Source organism: Rhinolophus ferrumequinum, chromosome 27 (genome assembly GCF_004115265.2).
Source record: "Rhinolophus ferrumequinum isolate MPI-CBG mRhiFer1 chromosome 27, mRhiFer1_v1.p, whole genome shotgun sequence".
NCBI lineage: Eukaryota > Metazoa > Chordata > Mammalia > Chiroptera > Rhinolophidae > Rhinolophus > Rhinolophus ferrumequinum.
The window spans coordinates 24,286,459-24,306,527 of record NC_046310.1 but is presented as its reverse complement, the minus strand read 5'-3'; the positions used below and the strand labels follow the sequence as shown (position 1 = coordinate 24,306,527).

At 45.0% G+C, this 20,069-nt stretch overlaps 1 protein-coding gene across 1 annotated transcript in view; it reads right to left on the bottom strand.

Moving 5' to 3' along the window:
• PCNX2 (pecanex 2) overlaps window positions 1-20,069 on the bottom strand; it is a 219,624-nt gene that overhangs the window by 65,830 nt on the left and 133,725 nt on the right. The window contains exons 22-23 of the mRNA XM_033099629.1: window positions 12,730-12,838; window positions 7,633-7,762 (exon numbers count right to left, since the gene is read on the bottom strand). Of these exons, the coding sequence (XP_032955520.1) occupies window positions 7,633-7,762; window positions 12,730-12,838 (239 nt within the window). The remainder of the gene's footprint in view (window positions 1-7,632; window positions 7,763-12,729; window positions 12,839-20,069) is intronic.

Here is a 20,069-nt window from a genome sequence, read left to right as displayed (position 1 = left end):
GCTCTCCCACACCCCAAAGTTCCAAGCAGAAACAACGGCTCTCCAGGACTCTTGGTTCCACACCTTGCCTTTCTATTCTTGGTCCTTTTGGCCAGTTTCACTTGCTTGTCTGTTTCTTGCTTACCTGTGGCCAAAATCCAAGAAAACATTTCATCCAGAGCTAACTTCTACTGGAGTCCCCAGCTCTCTGGCTGATGTGAAATGTGCGGCAGGCCCCCAAAGCCGTAAGCTCCGCCCACACGTCCCAGCCACTTGGCTGGGGGCACTGATACTAAACTCTAAGCTAGTCGGGTTGCTCAGGCGGCCTTGATTCCCATTTCATTCTACAGAACTACGAATGTTTCTCGCTGGTGTATATTTACTTCTATTTCTTTTGGAAAGTTCAAGACTTGGTCCATGTTCCTACCTGGCTATGTCTGGAAGACCCAGGATCCACTCCTGCAATAGCTAAGCTGTGCGAATCCCTAAACACCTGTCTTTTATCAACACACGCAAAGGCAATTTCAGAGTGACTCCTAAGAATTTTCACATTGCTCAACACTCTCACGTTTCTATACACATCCAGACAACTGGGGGTGCCTTCTGACAGGATCCCCGAAGACCTACCATTAGCTCCTAGGAAAGCTGAGGGCATTTCCTAACCCTTCTCACAGAGGGCTTTGGTAGTGCTGGTGGCAGGGCCACACCCAAAGGGGTGCCCTCATGCCTCCCTGCTTGGGGTCTAGAGCTACTGGGATACAACCAACACACAACCTCGTGAAGGAGATGGCCCCACTGAGACCTGCTGCGCCCTGGCTCAGGGACCTGGGGAAGCACCACGAAGTTCCTGTAGGAACAGGGGAAAACAGACTCAAGAGCAGACGGCTTGTCTAGACTGTGCAAAGCGGCCCCGCACCACGCTCTCTGATGGCCTGAAGACGGACTCCAGGGGTGCAGCTATCGGTGTGGAAGCTCAGCCTAACAGTTTTAAGAATAGTCCTGGGTGAGCTGTGTTGCTTCTGACCCTCCAGAGGTTCGAAATGAGATGTGGAAGCAATGTCTGCTTCTGAGAAGCACTTTGAAGGTGACAGGGAACAGTGTGCCTCAGCAGCGCCTGGCGCTGTCCCGTTCAGGGAGGGAGATGCAGTATGCTTCCCTTGGGGACTGAAGGAGGCGACTCCTGGAGTAAGGCCCGCCTGACCTTGGGTTCCGGGCTGTGACAGCCTTCCTTCCAACAGGTTCCTCCCGCCACGCTGGGCTCTTACGAAGGCATCCCTATTTCTTTTCTGAGCAAACACTATAGCTGGTATTCACCGATGTGTGTGTGTGTGTGTGTGTGTGTGTGTGTGTGTGTGTGTGTGTACACGTATGTGTGTGTGGCATTTGAGAGGCTTCAGGACATACTGGAACATGCTCGGGGCCTGGGAAAAGACCAGAGCTGGGGTAGGCTGTTGGCTCAGCTGTGGACCTTGTTCTGTGACCTTGGGCAATTATTTAACTTCCCTGAGTTTCCTTTTTCTGATCTCTGAAAAGAGAAAGACAAAATTCCACTTCCAGAGGGGGTGCAGGGCCAGAACGGATACACTTGAGGCGGCCAGCAGGGGCGTGAGCAGGGGCGTGAGCAGGGGCGTGAGCAGGGGCGTGAGCAGGGGCGTGAGCAGGGTGGGGCTGCTGCCGTGACCGCCTGGTGCAGCTCGTCCCACCACCTTTCTCCCTGGGATTGATAATGACATGGCCGGGTCCCATCACACCGCTGGGGGTGGATCTGAGAGCCCAGCAGCCCTGAGACATCGGACAGGGGACTTCGTGACCTTTACCTCAGCAGGAGATAAATGTGTCCAGGTACTTGGTAAACATACCCAAATGCATTACGGGGGGGAGCTTAATCGCAAGCTGAAAAATATAAACCCCTCCCCTGCATAACTGCGAATTTTCATTATAGTGCTGCATTTCACTGTGAACCCATACGCCATATAAGCTCCCTGCTTTGTGCTTAAGAACAAAATTGCCTGTGGAGAAGCCTGATGCTTTAAGCAAAGATCTTACAAACCACGCTTTGAACAGCTCAGTGGGCAGAGAACACACAGCAAAATCCTCCCCATTCTGAACAAGTTAGAAACTACACACTGGCAAGTGGAGAACTCCTGTCTCTGACTGCCTGACCAGCATACCGATGATTCCTGAAGGAAGACCAGGTGGTGACAGGCCCGGCATCTGCAGGCAGCACACCTAAGGGGCCGGAGGGGTGAGGAAAGACACGACTGAGCCGGCCTCTGTGGGCGGAAATGCTGACTTAAAGCCAGGAAGTTGAGAGTTGATAGAGGAAATGAGAATTGGATTGTCAGTAAAATACACGTCAGGCTCAAATGCTGAAGCCCCGGCTTGGCCATACTTCGGTAATAATTGAGAGGCTCTACATTTAAGAGGCATAAATGAGAACAGAACATCTGGCTTGCAGGATGTCACGGGTCCCTCTATTGCGAGCCGCGTAAGTGACATCTGGAGCTGGCTAAGCCGGGGAGGCTTAGGGACAGTCCAGTGAACATCTGGATGAGGGTGGCTAGGACACCCAACGTCAAGGTCATTTCCAGCAAAGAACAGTTAGGGCTGTTTAGCTTGAAGGAGGGGGTCAAAAGGAAGGAGAGCTGCCTTCGAAGGGTAAAGGGTGGGATGTGTGGGCGGCGCGAGGGTGCGGGGTCAGCAGGTGCACCCAGGTGCTTGTGGAATCAGGTACCACCACCAGCAGCACAGCCGGCTCTCTGAACAGCCCACAGCCGTGCCAGACAAAGCTCACGAGGGCTGCCCAGTGGGGAGCAAGGAGAAGGAAGAGGATACACAGGGGGCTTCTGTAATTCCTAGGGTCCGTGCCAGCCTCACGTGCCAGCCACAAAGGTGCTAGGAAATAACAGTATGACTCATGGGAGCCCGCTGAGACTAGTGAAATATCTCAGTCGGATATTTTGTTGTTTGATAAACCACAAAACAGTGGTGCATTAGAGAGCCTATTTTTCCACCGAGGCCGCTGTGATGCTCAAAGAACAGAAGCGAGCTCTGTGACCGGTGAGGCGTCAACATAAACTCAGCACCTGGAGGTGACCGACTGACGGTTATGGGGTGACTCCCAGCACACTGGCCGATAAGGCTGCGCCCTGCCCTTGCAGGTGGGTAGCAAGGACATAGAAAACGTGTCTACACACAACTGAATTTTAAAGTTTAATGAAAGAAGATAGAAATCTAGGGAAGGAGAACACAAAGGGGTGCGAATAAGGATCAGAATGCTGCCGCAAACAGACCTGCACATTTACCACAGCCATGTGCTTCTCACTTGGTGTTTCTGGCTCTGTGAGGCACACAGAGACAGCATCCCATTTTACAGACAAGTTAACTGAGGCTCACAGACAGATCATTTCCCAAAGTCCAATACCCAACCAAACAACCAGGCTTGGATCTTAGTCAAGGGTCTGACTGACCATAAAGCTCGATCATGAACCGTCACCGCCTTGGGGAGAGCTGAGGATCAAGGAACACCGATTCCCTTCTTACTGCTGAGGGCGGGACCAAGGGTACACACGGCAGGACTGACGTGTTGGCAGACCAATCACACAGAGTGATTCCCACCAGCGGAAGCCCAGCATGGCACCCACATCTACACACTTACTGTGTATTTGTTGACCAGGACAATGCCCGGGATGATTTAATGTCTTAAAATCAATCTGGAAAATATGATGGCCATGTAGCAACCAGGAAAGCTGTATCTGCCTTTCAGGGAGCTGTGATATGTGTCTTCTTATCGCTATGGCATTTTCCATTTTATAGAAGACTCTGATGAATCAAAACAAAGTCACTGTCAATGGGACTTTTCATCCTTTAGGGCTGAAGACAGTTAACTCCTTTAGAACCAAGGGGCAGACATGAGTCCACTACTTTCTAGCCCAAACATCTGTTTCCTGTTAATAACAGAGTTTGGTTATTTAGTGATTGTTTATGTATAAAGAGAAGGATGATAAATCATAATATCAGACTGTGTTTCTAAAGCTTTTTAAAATACTCTGACATAAGGGGATTTATAAACACAAGACACTATTACAGTACATTTGCTGTCGTTGCCTGCAGTTTAAATGGAGATACCAGGCAGAGCTCATCAAGCCAGATTTTAAAGCCCTTATTTGTCAAGGGAACATCAGTTTAACAGTGAACTTTTTAACAGTGGCTTTCCCTTCTCTTTTACGTAATACTGTCGGAACACCTACTACGTGCATGGCCATAGAGCCACAAAGATGGAGAATACACAAGCCCAGACGTGGTGGTCAACACAGGATACGCCTATCCTGGGACAAATCTACTGATGGCCAAAGAGCAACTGATGTTCCCAAGATGCCGGGTGTGATCCCCGTCATCGTACGCGTCCTCCTGACCCTCACCGCCCATCCATCCACAGGGGGGGATACACGCCCCTTCCTGTGACTGTGGGTGAGTGTGGATGGGACATGGGGTGGGGGAGCAAGGGAAGGGCATAGCCCAGGAAAACCACAGTCTGCGCTGTATAAAGAAGCTAGAAAGTGAGATGAAGACCGAGGAGGGTCCACATCTGTGCTGCCCAACATGGTGGCCTCTGGGCACAACTGGCTACTGAAATTTAATTAAAATTCAATAGAATTAAAACTTCAGTTCCTCGGTCACACTAGCCCCGTGTCCAGCGCTCACAGCCACGTGTAGCCAGCATGGCTCACACTGGACAGGCAGGTATGGAGCACTTCTGTCCATGCAGGACTTGTTCGGCCAGCGTGGGCCAGAGTGAGATTTCTCCTTGTTCCCCAGGCAGCAAAGAGCCACGGGGTTCTGAGAGAGGACATAACCTGGCACTGAGAGCATGAGAGAGCAGTTTGGTTAGGTCAGAAGACACATGTGTCCTCTGCCCCGTGAGGAGCTGCGCTGGGGGCAAGGAGCCTGCGGGTTTCCAGACAGCCCTGCCTGGGGAAAGGAGACTGGCCACAGTTGTCAGGTAGCTGGTGATTCACTTAGCAGTTCCTCAGAGTATTAAAATGGCTCCATTTCAGCGCTGGGCTCCCTGGAGACTTGCAAAAAACAGAGCCAGCTTTACAAGGCCTGAGAGAAAAACCAGAGGATGGAAAAGGAGACAGGAGAGGAGGCCAGGGGGAGGGGAGCACGTGCCCTCACACACCTCCCAGGTCGGGGCTTGGGGACCCGGGCCCCCACGTGGGGACATGTACTCTCCAAAGCGCTGGTGGAGTTTTAGCTGGCCTTTTACTGTGACGTGGCAAGGAAACAATTAAACAGAATCAATTACACTAAATGCTCCTTTGTATCAGACTGAGGAAAAGATCCTAAGACCCACTACGGACACTCGATCTCAAGAACACTAGAAGTTACCAGTATTGGAAATAAAACCCAACCGTTTCAGATAGAATGAGCTTCCCGGAGCCTTCGCAGGCGTCCCGATGAGATTTCCTGCCGTTTCCGTTCCTGGAACCACCACCCTCACTGCCCTGAATTCCATCACTGATCTCTTAGGCAGAGGGGACTCTGGATCCCGATGCTTAACACAAGGTGACAGCAACCCTTTAACAGACTGGGTGTTGCATCAGAAACGCTTCCCCCAGTGGGGCCAAACATTTTCTCCAACTTGGCTCCTTCAGCGAGACCTGGCAAAGGCTGGATCTCCTTACATATACCCACAGACCCTGATGTCCCCCGACACCCGTGCACCGGCCGACCAAAGGTAGGCCCGTCCCACACACGACAGATGGCTACGGTGAGGGAACATGGACCACGGCAGAATCAATTCTCTGTGAGAATGAATAAGGAAGCAGAACTCCTGCTCTGGAAGCCCAGGCTAAACAACAGACACCCTCATGTCGGGCCTGAAAGGATGGCTGGGTCCCGGAAGTGAGGCGGCTGATAGCAAAGCATACCACTTGCTCTGCACAGATGTTGGGGTGCCCCCTGAAGTAAAACCTCCCACAAAGATTCCTGCCTTCCCCTTTCTATCTGGACACTAGCACCCCTCCCTGCTCAATGGGAATGTCTGTTGCTTCTATCACATCCTGTCGGGCCAGGAAGACTGGCTCCTAACTCATCAGAGAACAGGAGACAGGAGGACATCTTTTGTCCTGAAGACCAAGTTTAAAATATCTTGTGCTTTCCCGTGTACTACAAAGCACGAGAGAGTACCACCCCTCTTATTTACAAGCCTTTGCACTTTCCAGAAGTGGGATTTTCAGAGCTCCAAAAAGCTCCTTAAATTGTTTCTTCTATAAAAAGCTTAAAGACAAGTGGGTCCTGGTGGTTTACTCTTATTCTCTAGAAACATGCACGGTATCTCTATAGACAAATGCAAAAGGAGACTCTTGTTTACGTGTAAAATTCAAGATGACATTCCTTGTCCTGCAAAAAGCCCACCTCTAGGAGAACAGGAGGAACCTACTGGGAACACGAGGCCTCCGCCACCTCCCCACGTCCTGCTGGCTGCTGTGGGCGCTCTGCTTTACCTTGTTTCCCCGGGGCACCCCTGATGTGAGCTCATGGGGGGTGATGCTCGCAGTTGTGGTAACACTTGTCACCAGGGGCCAAAGGGGAAGCAGTCCGAGAGGAACCTCACCACCGCAGGCTCACACAGTGTCTCCTTTGCGTCAGGCTGGTCGAGGTGCTTTAAGTGTCCCCCTGATTTTCCAAAAGTGGAGAGAGAGGCCTGAGTTCACCAGTGTTAAGCAGCAGAGGTGAGGGGTGAGCTCAGGCAGGCTGGTGGTGCTACTGCCGCCCCCAGAAGGATGCACGTTTTAGGCTCACATAAACCGTCTGGCGGGACAGACAGAACTCCTAACTCAATGCTGGCCTCTGTGACACAGGAAGGGCGCACTGTAAGGAGCCAGAGCTGTGCAAAATGGAGATGGATTCGGGTTTATATGGCACAGCACAGGTATGGCTAATGCATTAGGGCCAAGAAGATCTTAGTGGGATCCTGCCCTCGGCCCACACAGCGACTCCTCTGCCCCAGGTGAGGCCAGGCCGCTCAAGGCGCTTTCCGCCTCCGCCAGATTAAGAGTTCTTGGAAATCACTTAGTGAACCAGCATTCCTCTCTTCTCCCCTTCTCTTAAAAAATGACTGCTCCCATTCCATCACTGTGCTTGAGAAAATGTATGGCCAACTGGTCCAAACAGTCACAAAGGAGTGCATGCCTTCTCCAAGGTTAGTGGTGCTCGGAGACACTGCAGGTCTCCTTTATGGTGAGCTGTGATGTGTGTACGCTTGTACATGACACTGTATTTAGAGTGCTCCCAGAGGGAACACATGCCCCCCAGGGGCCATCCCCGCATGTCATATGACATGAGGATGGCCTTACATCTTTCTTAAGGGAATGGCTCGCATTCGTCAGTGACAGCCCATGCTGCTTCACACCTGGTGAAACCTGGGCTAGCACCTGATTGCAAATCTGTGATCAGTCATGTTTTTTCCAGACCCCGGAAGCCGCTGTGCTGAGTCCATGATCTTGGGAGGCACCTGAACACGCACTCTACCCCCCCGCCCACAGCAGAGTGAAGCAAGAAGGCTGGACCTTTGTGTAGAGGAAGGTCAGGAGCCACCTGAAACGCAAGTCTAAGCAGAGCAAGTCTGCATCAATTTTAGGACCTTACTTGTAGTTTTTCTCCCAGAATTTCACTGGCCTGACATACGAAGTGATGAAAATGACACTCCCAAGAAATGGGCTCAATGGAGTAGAAAAGATTGACGTGACAAATGTCTGAAAGAAAAGCATGGCAGAATCTGAGAATTTTGAGTTAAGGCAAACAATTTTTTTCATTGTTCTATTTCTAAATATCATTTAAGATTTTAACTAGTTTACATTAAAGCCATTTTCTCATCAAGAAAAGAAAGAAGGACATATACTTGTTCTATGTACATATTTGGAACTATAAAACTTTCAGTAGTATTCTGCGAGTTATCATTTCACCACCATGAAATTAAATGACTCAAAAATCCCAGCAGTCTCCGTACAATTCATGCAAAGATTTAGTATCTCAGGTTTAAAAATAACAGTTTCTTTTTAGAAAGACATCACTAGCTGAACAAAACACATGGTGGTTCATTTACTAAAGTACTAAGTAGCTTTATAAATAACCAAAATCAAATGATATTTTTTTAAATAAATAATAGCATTGTTTGGGAAAGTCGCATGTCTGTTTCTCAAAGAATGTTTTCCCACTATTCAAAAATATATATGCTTTATCATACATTAACGCCAAAGGCTCAATTCAAGTCCTGTCTGGGTTTTAAGCTAAAAACATATACCCGTGAAGTCGCAGCAGTTGTGGGCCAAGTCACTTCTTTTGCACTCTGTACGGGTTTTTCACTTACTGGCTCACCTCACTTTTACACACCCAAATTGATAAGAAACATAATTGTTCAATATAAAAAAACAGTACTGCTGTAACTTTCCGCTTAATCCCAATTGGTCTCTGGAAATCTGGGGGAGGTTCCAGAAGGGCTGGTCCCTCCCCCATCTCACCCCATCATCAGAGAACTTCTTCCAGCTGTCAATCACATCCACGTCACTGGTACAGGGGTGAGGGCAGGACCCATGCAGCTGAAAGAGCAAGAGGGAACTGAGGTGGCAGAGGTCAGTGGGGGCCAGACTGCTCAGGTCTTACAAATGCACATTGTCCCTTGTCCCCTGGGGTTTGGGGTTGGAGTGTTTTACTACAGGTCTGATCTGATCTACTACAAGGCTGCCCTTCCCACCTGAAGGGGACATGTGCCTCTTTCTCACTGCTGCACAAATGGAGGTCTTATTTCTTTAGCCCCTGTTCAAAAAGTTCCAGCAGAACGTAAGAAGGAAGTGCCTGGCACAGTGAGGAGGATCTGTGTCTCATCACAATCAGAACCTAGGAGAAGTAACTCAGGCTCCAAAGTGCCTTTCACACATTATCAGTGGCTTGGCTTAAGTTATGGGACAGGGGAGGAGTGGGGATCTTTAGGGCCCCACTTACAAATAAGTACAGAACAGGGAGTGAGCCGTGTGCTGTCTACATTCACATTTTCAGGGATGTAAGCTCAGAGTTTTGCTTCCGGAGTAACTGTGACTTCTTATTTATTTACTTACTTGCTATTTACTTCTAAATACCTTTAGGAGTGACATGACACATCCTCCATTAATAATCCATTCTGGTGTTGAATTGTTTGAGTATTGAAAAGATCTCTACTGTGTTACCATTGAAATCCAATTCCTTTTATTTTGACATTGGTTTAAATGGAGAACTACAGAACAGTATGCGACTGGGTTATCCATTATCACCCATCCGTTTCCTCTTCATCTGCAAGCTGGAAATATCTACATACCCAGGGTCACAAGACGTACCAAATTAACTACACCCTTGTCATTGGGACAGAAGGGAACTGCACGGGAGATGTCACTGAGTAAAGGTACTGAAAAAATGTGAGAAGGCAGAGTGGGGTGACAGGGGAGTCCCAGGTGGGTGGAGGGGCGGGGGTGCATCCAGCCCACCAGTGACAGAGGGCGCTGTGGGGCTTGCAGGGTGCTAGAAGGGCTGACATTGCTCTGCTCTTCATTTCTAAACATTTCCCCAAAGATTATGTTGTCCATTTCACAATGCCAGAAACAATGATTTAGAAATTAAGGGTTAAGTGAGGGAGGCAGTGCCAGCCTATAAGTAAAGTTCATGGTGGCAGACAGGTCAGAGGTAGCGCAAGAGTGAATAGATGGCCTCAGAGGTAATTTTATTAGGGAAGATCAATAAGGAAATACAGCACGCTCGGGACAAATGTGAAGGACTGTGCCCTGCTGCTAAGGTCCTGCCAAGAAACTCCTGGACAGCAGGCACATGCAGCCACCTTTATTTCTAACCGAGAGAGCCAAGAGGTCAACCGTGACACCTTTAAACGCTTCTATACTGTTCTGCAGTTCTCCATCTGAGTACATGTAAAATGAAAACATCAATGTCAATACTTAAAGTTACAAAAAAAAAAAAAAATCACCAGAAGCTTAAAAGGATGTACCAAGTAGAAAGCTGCCATTGCAACATACACATTTAACGGAGCTAATCTGGCTGAGCCTAATTATTTAAAGACAATGGTCTTGCATGGTCTCTATACATATTAAAAGGGTGAACATTCTGGTCTTTCCCTGGGGGTTACAAGCTCAGAAAATAACAGAGGCTACCGAGGGAAAAAACATGATCATACTGGAAAAAGCAATTTACTAAACAGCGCCCTGCTGGCCTGAAAGCTAATTCAATTCCAAAATGGAGCAAATTAGTGCCCTCTCAATGCCAGGATGGAACCCACAGCTTCTTAATGCAGTGATAAATAATTAATATTTCAAAATTAGTAAGACCCAGGGCTGGCATTTACGTACCTGACAGCTTTGCTTGGTGGCGGATATATATATATATATATATATATACACACACACACACACACACACATATATATAATCTCCAGTTTCCTACACTATCTCATTATATTCTGCATGGCATATTGGACTCCAAATAGCAAATGTCTACCTTTACAACTGATCAAGGACGGGAAGGTGTCCTTGGGAAAGGCGGAGGGGAGCTGAGGGCCCCGTCAGCCGTCACACAGCCACAGCGGTCTGGCTCCATGGTCACTCTCAAGGCTCTTATCTTAGCAGAAGAGAGGACCTGGAAGTCACCGACAGAGACAGTTTGAAGAGCCAAGCACAGGGTTGGCTGTGTGTTCTAAAACAGACCTACCAAACACCCAAGGGAATCTACACCTCAAATGTGTTCAGTTTCTCCAGAGAATGAGTGTGCCCGTCGTGGAAGTCCTTAGATTGAATGCGCACTCTGCAATCTGAGAGATACTAAGTCTGCTTGGATCTTTGCAGGAGACATTAAGCGCCAGATATGACACTTGCATGTGGGCGCTCCACACACACGTAGGTCAGGCAGCTGGGGGTCCCGGCTGCCAGGCGGGCCTTCCTTCAGCTGTGGAGCAACCCGGAGAAATCAATGTCCCTGAAGTCGCCTCACAAGGCGTAAACAGGCACAAGCAGTGCCACGGCTCTACCTGCGGCCAAAGTTTGGATAAAACGGGGAATCAGAACTTCAAGTGTGAAATTCTCAGAGGAACTCCTCAACCACAAATCTGCATCAATCTAATAATTCTCATTTAATAAACTGGCTTCAAATTCTAGACAGGATAGGATACCTTAGGCACACTTCAGAAATAAATAAAAATCGCCTCATTCTTTGTTTTAAAGGACCCTGTTTAGAAAAGCTAAAATTACTGTATAACAGAAAATGACTGCAGTTAAAGGAAAGGGGCGGTGCACGAGCTCACGCTTTCGCCACGTTTTTCTCTTAGCTTGTTCTGCCAAATAACCTTGAAATACTCTAGAAATATCAGCGAGGGTCTAAGAATAGGAACACTGAACAATGTGCATTGTGAGGCAGGCTCTTGGTATGCCTAAATTTTTTTTAACACATAAATATGGAGGAGAGCATTTTAATATTTTTTTAAATCTAGAATATTATTATCACTTCATGATGAGCCCAAGTATGTTCCATTCCTGTACACAAAGTTCAGATCCCATTCGGATGTCCTAATGAGCCTTACATAAACTGCATATGAAAGACTGTGGAATAGTCCTAAAAACTACTCCACAGCACACTCCATGGAATGTCGGGGCCTAGAACTGGGGTCACGCCCATTAGGGGATACGAATCACCAGGGAGGTTCGTGAAGATGGGGATCCCAGGGTCCAACCCCTGAAATGTGATTTTCAAAGCATCTGCTGGGCGGAGGGACCTGCTTATTTAGCAAACTCCTCCAGCACTACTGGTGCAGTAGGCCCTGAACCACAGACATCCTGGGAAAACCAAGTTAGAAAGTGTAAAATCAGAGGAAGGAAACCTCTGAGGGCAAATTTTAGGCCTGAGTCAAGAATATTTTTGTTTAATTTCTCTCTTCAAGACTATTTCTAGTCTATTCCCTCCCTCCTTCCCAAACATACGCAAGCATGAACACACATCCACACACGTGCACACATACACCCGTGCACAAGCATGCGCACAAGCGCACACACACTTTACTGCACCCAAGTGATCTTCAGAAGTAGCATCTTGAGCTTGTTTTGAAATAAATTAAAACTAATTATCATGACACAACACTTAAACACATACAAAGAAACCAAATGAAACTACAAATGATAAAACTAGGCTCCCTGGCTAATAGCAACCACAAAACAAAACCACAAATTATTTTTTTAGTCTTCAAAACTATTTGGGTAATTCTATCTGTGCCTAATTTTGGGTTTTTGAATATCACTCAAATATGTGACAACCAAACTATATCACAACACTGTGTTATATAATCTGTACCAGAGGAATTCACCAATCCTGTCCACAATGGTTAAATACAGCCAATCAACTGGCAGTATTTTGTACAAGTCAACCGTATCATTTCAGCAGTAATTTTCCATTTAAAAGACAGCATGTCTTAATGCAGGTCTGGGCATGGGAAATGGAAGAACCAGAAAAAATACAGTAACTCCTGAATATGCATTAAGAAGCAGGCATAGTTCCAAATTAAGAACCATCTTTTAAGGCTAAATGGCCTAAAGGGAATCCAAAGTGCCTCCCCGCCCCCCATTCAAAAATAATCATAAAGACTTTAAAGTCCTTTGATTGCCAGGGGTCAATGAAAAACTTGCATCGGTGAAATGGGGACGAAAACAGCAGCGGAAAGGATACGAGGAATTGCAAAGAGCTGAGCAAACACGTGGAATGAAGAACCCCAAGCCATCTGCCAAGGAGCCACATATGTTATGACGAACTGTAACTTCAGAAGCAGGTCCCTGAGCTGAAAGCAAAAGAAGAAAAAGATTCATCAGAGATGACAGCCACAGTGGCAGTGGTGTCAAGGTCATTTAAAGCACGCCTGTTTACGTTAGGAAGGGGCGGTGAAAATCCTGTTTGCCCTCTTACTCTTACCTTCCTTTGTCCCATACGGTAAGGCGGCTGCGGAAGGATATTGTAAACCAGCAGCAAGGTGGTGAGAAAACAGTTTGTGTGGTTAATCGCAGCGGGCTGAGTGTTTCAGCCAACAGACTGATAGGTACCTCTGCCTTTCTCAGAGGAACACACAGCTTGGTCTTCCTTCCTTCATACTGGGTCATTTAGAGGGCGATTCATTAAAAACCTATCGCCATCGACATCGTTCAAGTTCTGTGTATTAAATTACCTCTTCGGCTGCGCTTGCTGGGGAAAACAGCTCCACAGCATTGAGCTGCAAGGTACAAAGGACTTGAGACACCCGGATAGGATGTAGAAGCTGCTGCATTTGTTAGACAAGCCAGAGTGGGGAAATCTGAGTTCTGAGGAGAAGCAGGGGGTGGAGAGAAGAGGCCTGAAGGGACCGGGGATGAACACGAAGGGCAAATACTTTCAGTGGTGTTAGGGGAGAGTCAGGATCTGAATGTGCCCGGCAGCACCGAGAAGAAGGGAATGTCCTGGCTGTAGGCCTCTGTCTCGTGGGAAGAAGCGCCTGAGGAATTCCAGATGCAAGTGTACACCACCGTCGCTTGTACACACTGCCAGTAAGCGCCCTGCCAGGATGTTCTCCCAAACTCCACATACGCCCCCCAGCTGTAATGCAACGCTCCTAGACTGGCTAGCACACAGGACGATAAATACATCCACAAATCCCGTGGATGCAAAAAGGGAAAAACTAGAATTCTTAGTTAGGCTTCATTAGGTGTTTGTTACATAGAACATCAGAAGACCACAAGGAAAAGAAGGCAAAGGTTGGCAAGTAGGGCCACTAAGGAAAGGTTCAAGGAACAAGGACAACTCGACCCTACAGTGAAAGACCAACCTTGTGATTTTGGACCAAAAGATAAGGTTACTTTGAATTGTCCCATGAAAGTGTGATGGCGTAAAATGAGGTTAGTTAGAATCCTCTCCAAATCTTCCTGTCAATTTTCTTGTCGCCTCATATTCTCATAGATATCCTGATTTTAGAGAAAAACTTTAAAGTGGAATTAAACATTGTTGGACAGGACACACAAGATGAACCAAGGATAAAAGTTTTCTCAAAGGCACAGCAGACATGGAATTCTTAAGAAGTTGGAAGCATCTGGTTATGTAGGAGAATCCCTAGGGTCTAAATATGTCCACTAGGGACCCTTGTCACAGATCTAGCAATGAAAAATCAGAGAGAAAGGAAGAGGGGTGGGGGGAGAGAGAGAGAGAGAGAGAAAGAGAGAGAGAGAGAGAGAGAGAGAGAGAGAGAGAGGAAAGAAATGACATAGGAAAGGTAAAAAAAGGGATAAATGGAGGACAGAGATGACATGATTGGACTTAAAGAACTGAGAAGGTGTATGAATTCTGGGAGAAAAACAGATGCTAATAACTTTGTACTTTCTTTGCTCTTACTGTCCTGCATCAACTACAGACGGCTGATTTCAACGAACTGCCAAGTTCTTTCAGAAAAGCCACTCAGTTTTAATCCTGGTTTGGTTTAAGCTTCCTGAATCCATTCCGGATGGGACTCCACAGCGCCCAGTGTCTCGGAGAGTCTGACAAGTGAGAGAACAGCAGTTTACTCTGTTATGTCAGCTTGAGTTCACATCTCTTAGGTTCACGTAAAAAACAGTCTTCTCTCCAGCACCATATTTTTTTACCAGTCAATAGGTGACTTGTACAGACTGAGAGATTGACAGTTCTAACACAGATTCAAACGCTTGACTCACTTCTGTTAAGTTATGATTTCTCGTGCTCGCTTCAGCAGCAGATATACTAAAAAAAGAAAGATATGATTTCTTCTAAAGGCCAATATCATTTCCTTCCATCCCTACCATTAATCCAACCAGAAGAGGAACATTCTAGTTACAACAGAGAGGACATTCAAACACGTGAGTCTAGATTACACCCAAAGCAAAACTTCTGAGAAGTGGTAGTGGGTTCTCTCACATTAAGTTGCTCATTTATGCCTAATCAAACTCTCTAAGACAAAACACCTCTGGATTCGAAAACTAGTCACCCCACTAAGAATTCTTAGTCTATGTATTAAGAATTAGCCTTGTGACTCACGCCTAGGTAAAAACTGCCGGATTACCTTATGTGATGTACAACCCCTCCAATGCCCTGAAAATAAACCACGGCTTATGGAAAGGAAACTCCTGTTGGGTTTTCAGGGTATGACTGTATCCTGGGAGGTTTTTAAGCCGCCTTTTGAAAAAGCTGATAAGTAGGTCAGGCATAGCAACTACAATCAGACAGGCAGCCCCAGGGAAAGCCTCATTTGCAAGTTGAAAGCTCTAACAAGTTAAACTTTGCGCATTGTGATTAAATGAATCTATTACAATTATTTTTTGCTTAGCACAGCGACTTGTATTTACACATAAGCAAAACCAGTAATCAGAGACACCCATGCTTTAATTGCCGCCAAGGCCCCAGGTATTTCCGCTCTCTTCCTATGTCTCTCCATGCCTTGGTGTTTTCACAAACATTGTGAAGAATAAAACACAAGCTTTGTAAAAGATTTTCAATACGCAGCTCATAGAATAGACTCTGCTGTTCTCCATCATGGAAGAAGGCAGCTCTTTATATACTTAGTATCCCCCTACAACACAGTAATTTAGTGCTCCTCCACAGCCACCAGAAAAGCACGTACTGTGTCAGATGTCAACACAGCACTGTGTTTAACAACAGTGGCTTGAGGGCACGCTGCCAGGGGTTGAATCCCGGCTCACACCTATCATGGATGATAACAGTACCTCCTCACGGGGTCCTTTGAGGATTAAATGACTTCATCTTTCTCAGGACACAGAACAGGGTCTGGCAACCGTAAGTTCAATAGGAGAGCGTGATAAATAAATGTCAGCACAAGTCTTATTTTGAGGATGTACTTAGCTCACAATCAGGAAATTCTACAGCCCCCTCCCAAATAACTGTAACTTACTATGTCCGGGTCCTCTTAGCCTTCAGAGTTGGAAACAAGACTCCGAGAGGCTAAGTGAGGCATTGGCCCAAGTGAAAGCGGAAGTCAAAGTTCCCGATTTTCTATCTGGTGATATTCCCACCATCAAGCCTTACCACGTGTCTCCTCGAGGCCAAGGGCCTTTGTGAATGACAGCAGCGGGAAAACCTGCCTGACATGTAGCAGCTAAAGAGCTGTCCTCTACCTAGGCCTGACTGCTGACAGTAAGGGGCAGGGTCACAAGTGTGGATGTGACAATTCCGGCTGCAGCCACTCTCAGGGACCTCTTCTCCACTGCACAGTTATGAGGGGTTCTGACATGTCCTGGAATGCATTTTTCAGTACACACACCCAATTAATAAATACGACACCACCCTACCAGCCTGGAGACACTCAAGTGGATCTCACAAAGACTGGCACCTGGCTTACCGTGCTGCTTGCGTGCACAGCTCCAAGGAGATTGATACGGTTCTGTGCTTTATTCCTAAAGCTGTGACCCAGGTTAAAAAGACCCAACTTCATAGCTTCCTTTTATACTGTGTCCTTCTCTTCAAGGGTAACATCAGGTGAAAGAATGAAAAATTTGTAACGTCAAAAAGTAATGTCTAAGCACAAAAGGAAACCTAAATATGAAGCGTCTATGAAGAGGCATTTCAGGTGCCACATTAGGCCACTGTGCATAAAATAAAACATGTAAGAAAAGAATTAATGAAAACACCACCACCACCCTCTCTAGTAAGCACTGCCACGGGCAGCATGACACTGCCCTGAGCACTTTCAATAGAAATCCCATTTAGAGTTGCTTTGAACTTGCATCTCCTTAGACAGTGTGAGGCCCCTGTTTTTATGAAGCTTATCTCACTAATGTTCTGCTTTCAAGATCTTAAATCTCAGCCCTATTAATGCATACTAAACTTCACAAGTTACTCAAGTATGACTCGAAAAAGAAAACAAAATCATTTGGGTCTTTTCCCGTGAAAACACTATGAAAAGAGCAGGGAAAGTCACAGTGGAGTAATTCTGACTGTTTTCCAAAAAAAGACACCATAAATATTCTCATTTCGAATGACCTATTTAGGAAATATCTTTTCAATTATGCATAGACATGCTGCTATACTTTAGGAAACCCAATCTGCATAAATCCACAAACCGTCTTAAGAGAGAGTCACCAAATACAGATGAACCCAACAAACTTCCTCACTCATACCATCTGAAATAAGACATACGCCATCTCTCCCCTGGGGACTACCTCTCCCCAGTGAAATCACTTAACATTTACTGAACGTCCTTATGTTGGACATCGTCTCAGGGAGATGCACCTATATTATTCCATTTGCTTAAACAGGAACTTTCCCTCCCAACCCCAGTCGCCACCTTTTCTCCTGCTCCAGCTTTACTAGTCTCCCAGATTAGTTCTATCACTTGCAATTTTTTTTTCTTTTTTCTTTTGCATTTTGTTGTCAGATTCAGCTAGTCTCTGTCACAGAAAGAATGCACTTCAGTTAACTTTACACAAAACATCATGACCAGGTTTGAACTTGACTGGACATGTGAGACCGGAAGGAGCCTCAGAAACTGGCTCCCAAATTAAAGGTGAACTGAGTTCAAAGTCAGAGGTACTCAGGAGTGGGGGGTCCTGAGCACCTGGGAAAGGGGTAGAAAAGATGGGAAGACATTTGGGGGCTCAACGGGAAACAGGTTAACGAACTCAGGTGGGGTGAAAGCCAGGAACAAAAGAATTGGGGAAGTCTAGAAGATATTTCGAGGTAAAGATGGTGATATGGGGAGTAGGAAAATGTCTAAGAAGGAATGAACCATACACTGAGATTCATTGCTCTAAAAGACTAGAAATACAATATTCAATTTCCAAAGCCTAGAGAAGAAAAGGGGTGGATCAAAGAAAGTGCATTCCATTCATCAGAAGGGGTGAGGCTGACAAAGATAAAGCATCATGAATATAAAGCAAAAAATGTGATAGAAAAAACATATCAGTAATTACAGTAAATGTAAACAGAAAAAATTTGCCTATTAAAATATAGAGATTCTCAGTCTGTATTAAGAAGAAAAATCTTGCTAGATACTTTTATAAGAAATATTAAAATGACTTCAAAAGTTTTAGATAAGAGAATAAAAAAGGATATCAGATAAACCCTAATCAAAAGAAGGCTTGTTTACTTATATTAATGTTAGATAAAATAGACTTTTACTCAAAAAAGGATAAAAGCGGCACTTGACCAAAGGGAAGCATAACTGGGAAGATAAAATAACTGGAATGGTGTACTTAATTGCATAGCCTCCAGACTTCTGAAGTAAAAATGGACAGAATTACAAGGTAAGATTAAAAAATCCACAGTCACAGGGGGAGATTTTAAGACACATATCTTAGAAATGATAGTTTAATAAATAAATAAATAAGCATATAAAATATTTGACCAACAGAATTAAAAAGCTTTATCTAAGAGATAATCTGTATTAGAACTTTGCAGGCACCCAAGAGAAACAATAGAATTTTTAAGCATATGTACATTTACAAGAATTGCTGATTTACTAAACTACAAACGGAAGTCTTGACCAATGCTAAGAATTGATATTACGCGAATTGCTTTGCAATTAAATTAGAAGCCAATAATAAAAAAATGGCAAAATAACAATAGCAAAAAACTACCACAAACTTTGCATTTGGATATAATAACAACAAACACTGAATTAACTAAGAATAAATGATAATAAAAATTTGAAAATATTTAAAGTGGAATGACAATGAAAAACAGTAGTACCAATCTTAACTTGTGTGGCTCAGCTAAAGCAGTTTGTAGAGAAAAAGATGTAGCCTTAAAATGTGCATTGTAGAAAATTTTCAGTTTATAATGGGAGGCTATTTTTTAATACAAAAAATGAACAAGAATGTTATGAGCAAGGAAAATACAGAAAATACAGTATGTTCTCATCTATCAATATAAATGTAAAACTCCTTGACAAAATATATACAAAATGAATCTATAAAATATACCATGACCAAATTTGGTTCATTTCATAAATGGTTTAATATTAGAAAAATGTCAATATAATTCATAAAATGAAGAGAGTAAAAAATAAATTGATGCTGGAAGAATGATGAAAAATAAATTTAACACTCACTCAAAAGAATCTCCTGCAAACTAGTAATAAAAGCTTTACCTTAAACCTGCTAAAGGAGGTTTACTGCAGTGCTACATTGCAGTAAACACCATACTTAATAGTGAAATGCAAAACAGCAGGCTTATTCAGGTGAAAGGTTATCAGGCAAGATGAATCTGATTAACCTACAACAGAAAAGTGAAAGTAGAACTATTACGGGAGACTAAAATCTAAAGAAGGTGAAAGGAACTGTGGTAATAGTTTATCATCTGTGAAGTGCAGTTTGGAAAATTGTAACTAAAAAGAGAAATAGGTCTAATGCAAGGGTGAGAGGCCCAGCAGGGGTGAGCTACTTAGGCAAATGAATGGGAGCTAATAAAGGAAAACGCAACCAGCCCTGATTCTCTGATTAGCTGACCTTACACTGCCAGACAAATAAAGACCCCTAGGAGAACACGACAGAAAGTATTAGTTAGGTTCGTATTTCATACCTGCTAATTAGTGTATCCATAAATGCAAATGAAGTCACACTGCACATTGAAATGTTATAATCTACCAAGAGGTAGGAACGCACAAATCTAAAAGGTCTGGTGGGGACTCCCGAGAATTAGGAATTAAATGTCATTCTGAGTCTGTGTGTGTTTCTGATTGTGGTGGACAAGAGGGGTGCAGGCTCAGGTGTGTGGGGAGATGAGTCATTGAAGAAGGAGGTAAGGGTGGACTCAACGTGGAAGAAACAGGAGACGATGCAAGTAATTGGTGTTCTTGAAGCATCCTGCCTGAAATGACCTTGAAATGACATGGTAGGATTAATACAGTTTATGCATACTGTGTTTCCCTGAAAATAAGACCTCGCCGGACAATCAGCTCTAATGCATCTTTAGAGCAAAAATTAATATAAAACCTGGTCTTATTTTACTGTAATATAAGAACAGGTCTATAATATAATATAATATAATATAATATAATATAATATAATACCAGGTCAAAATAT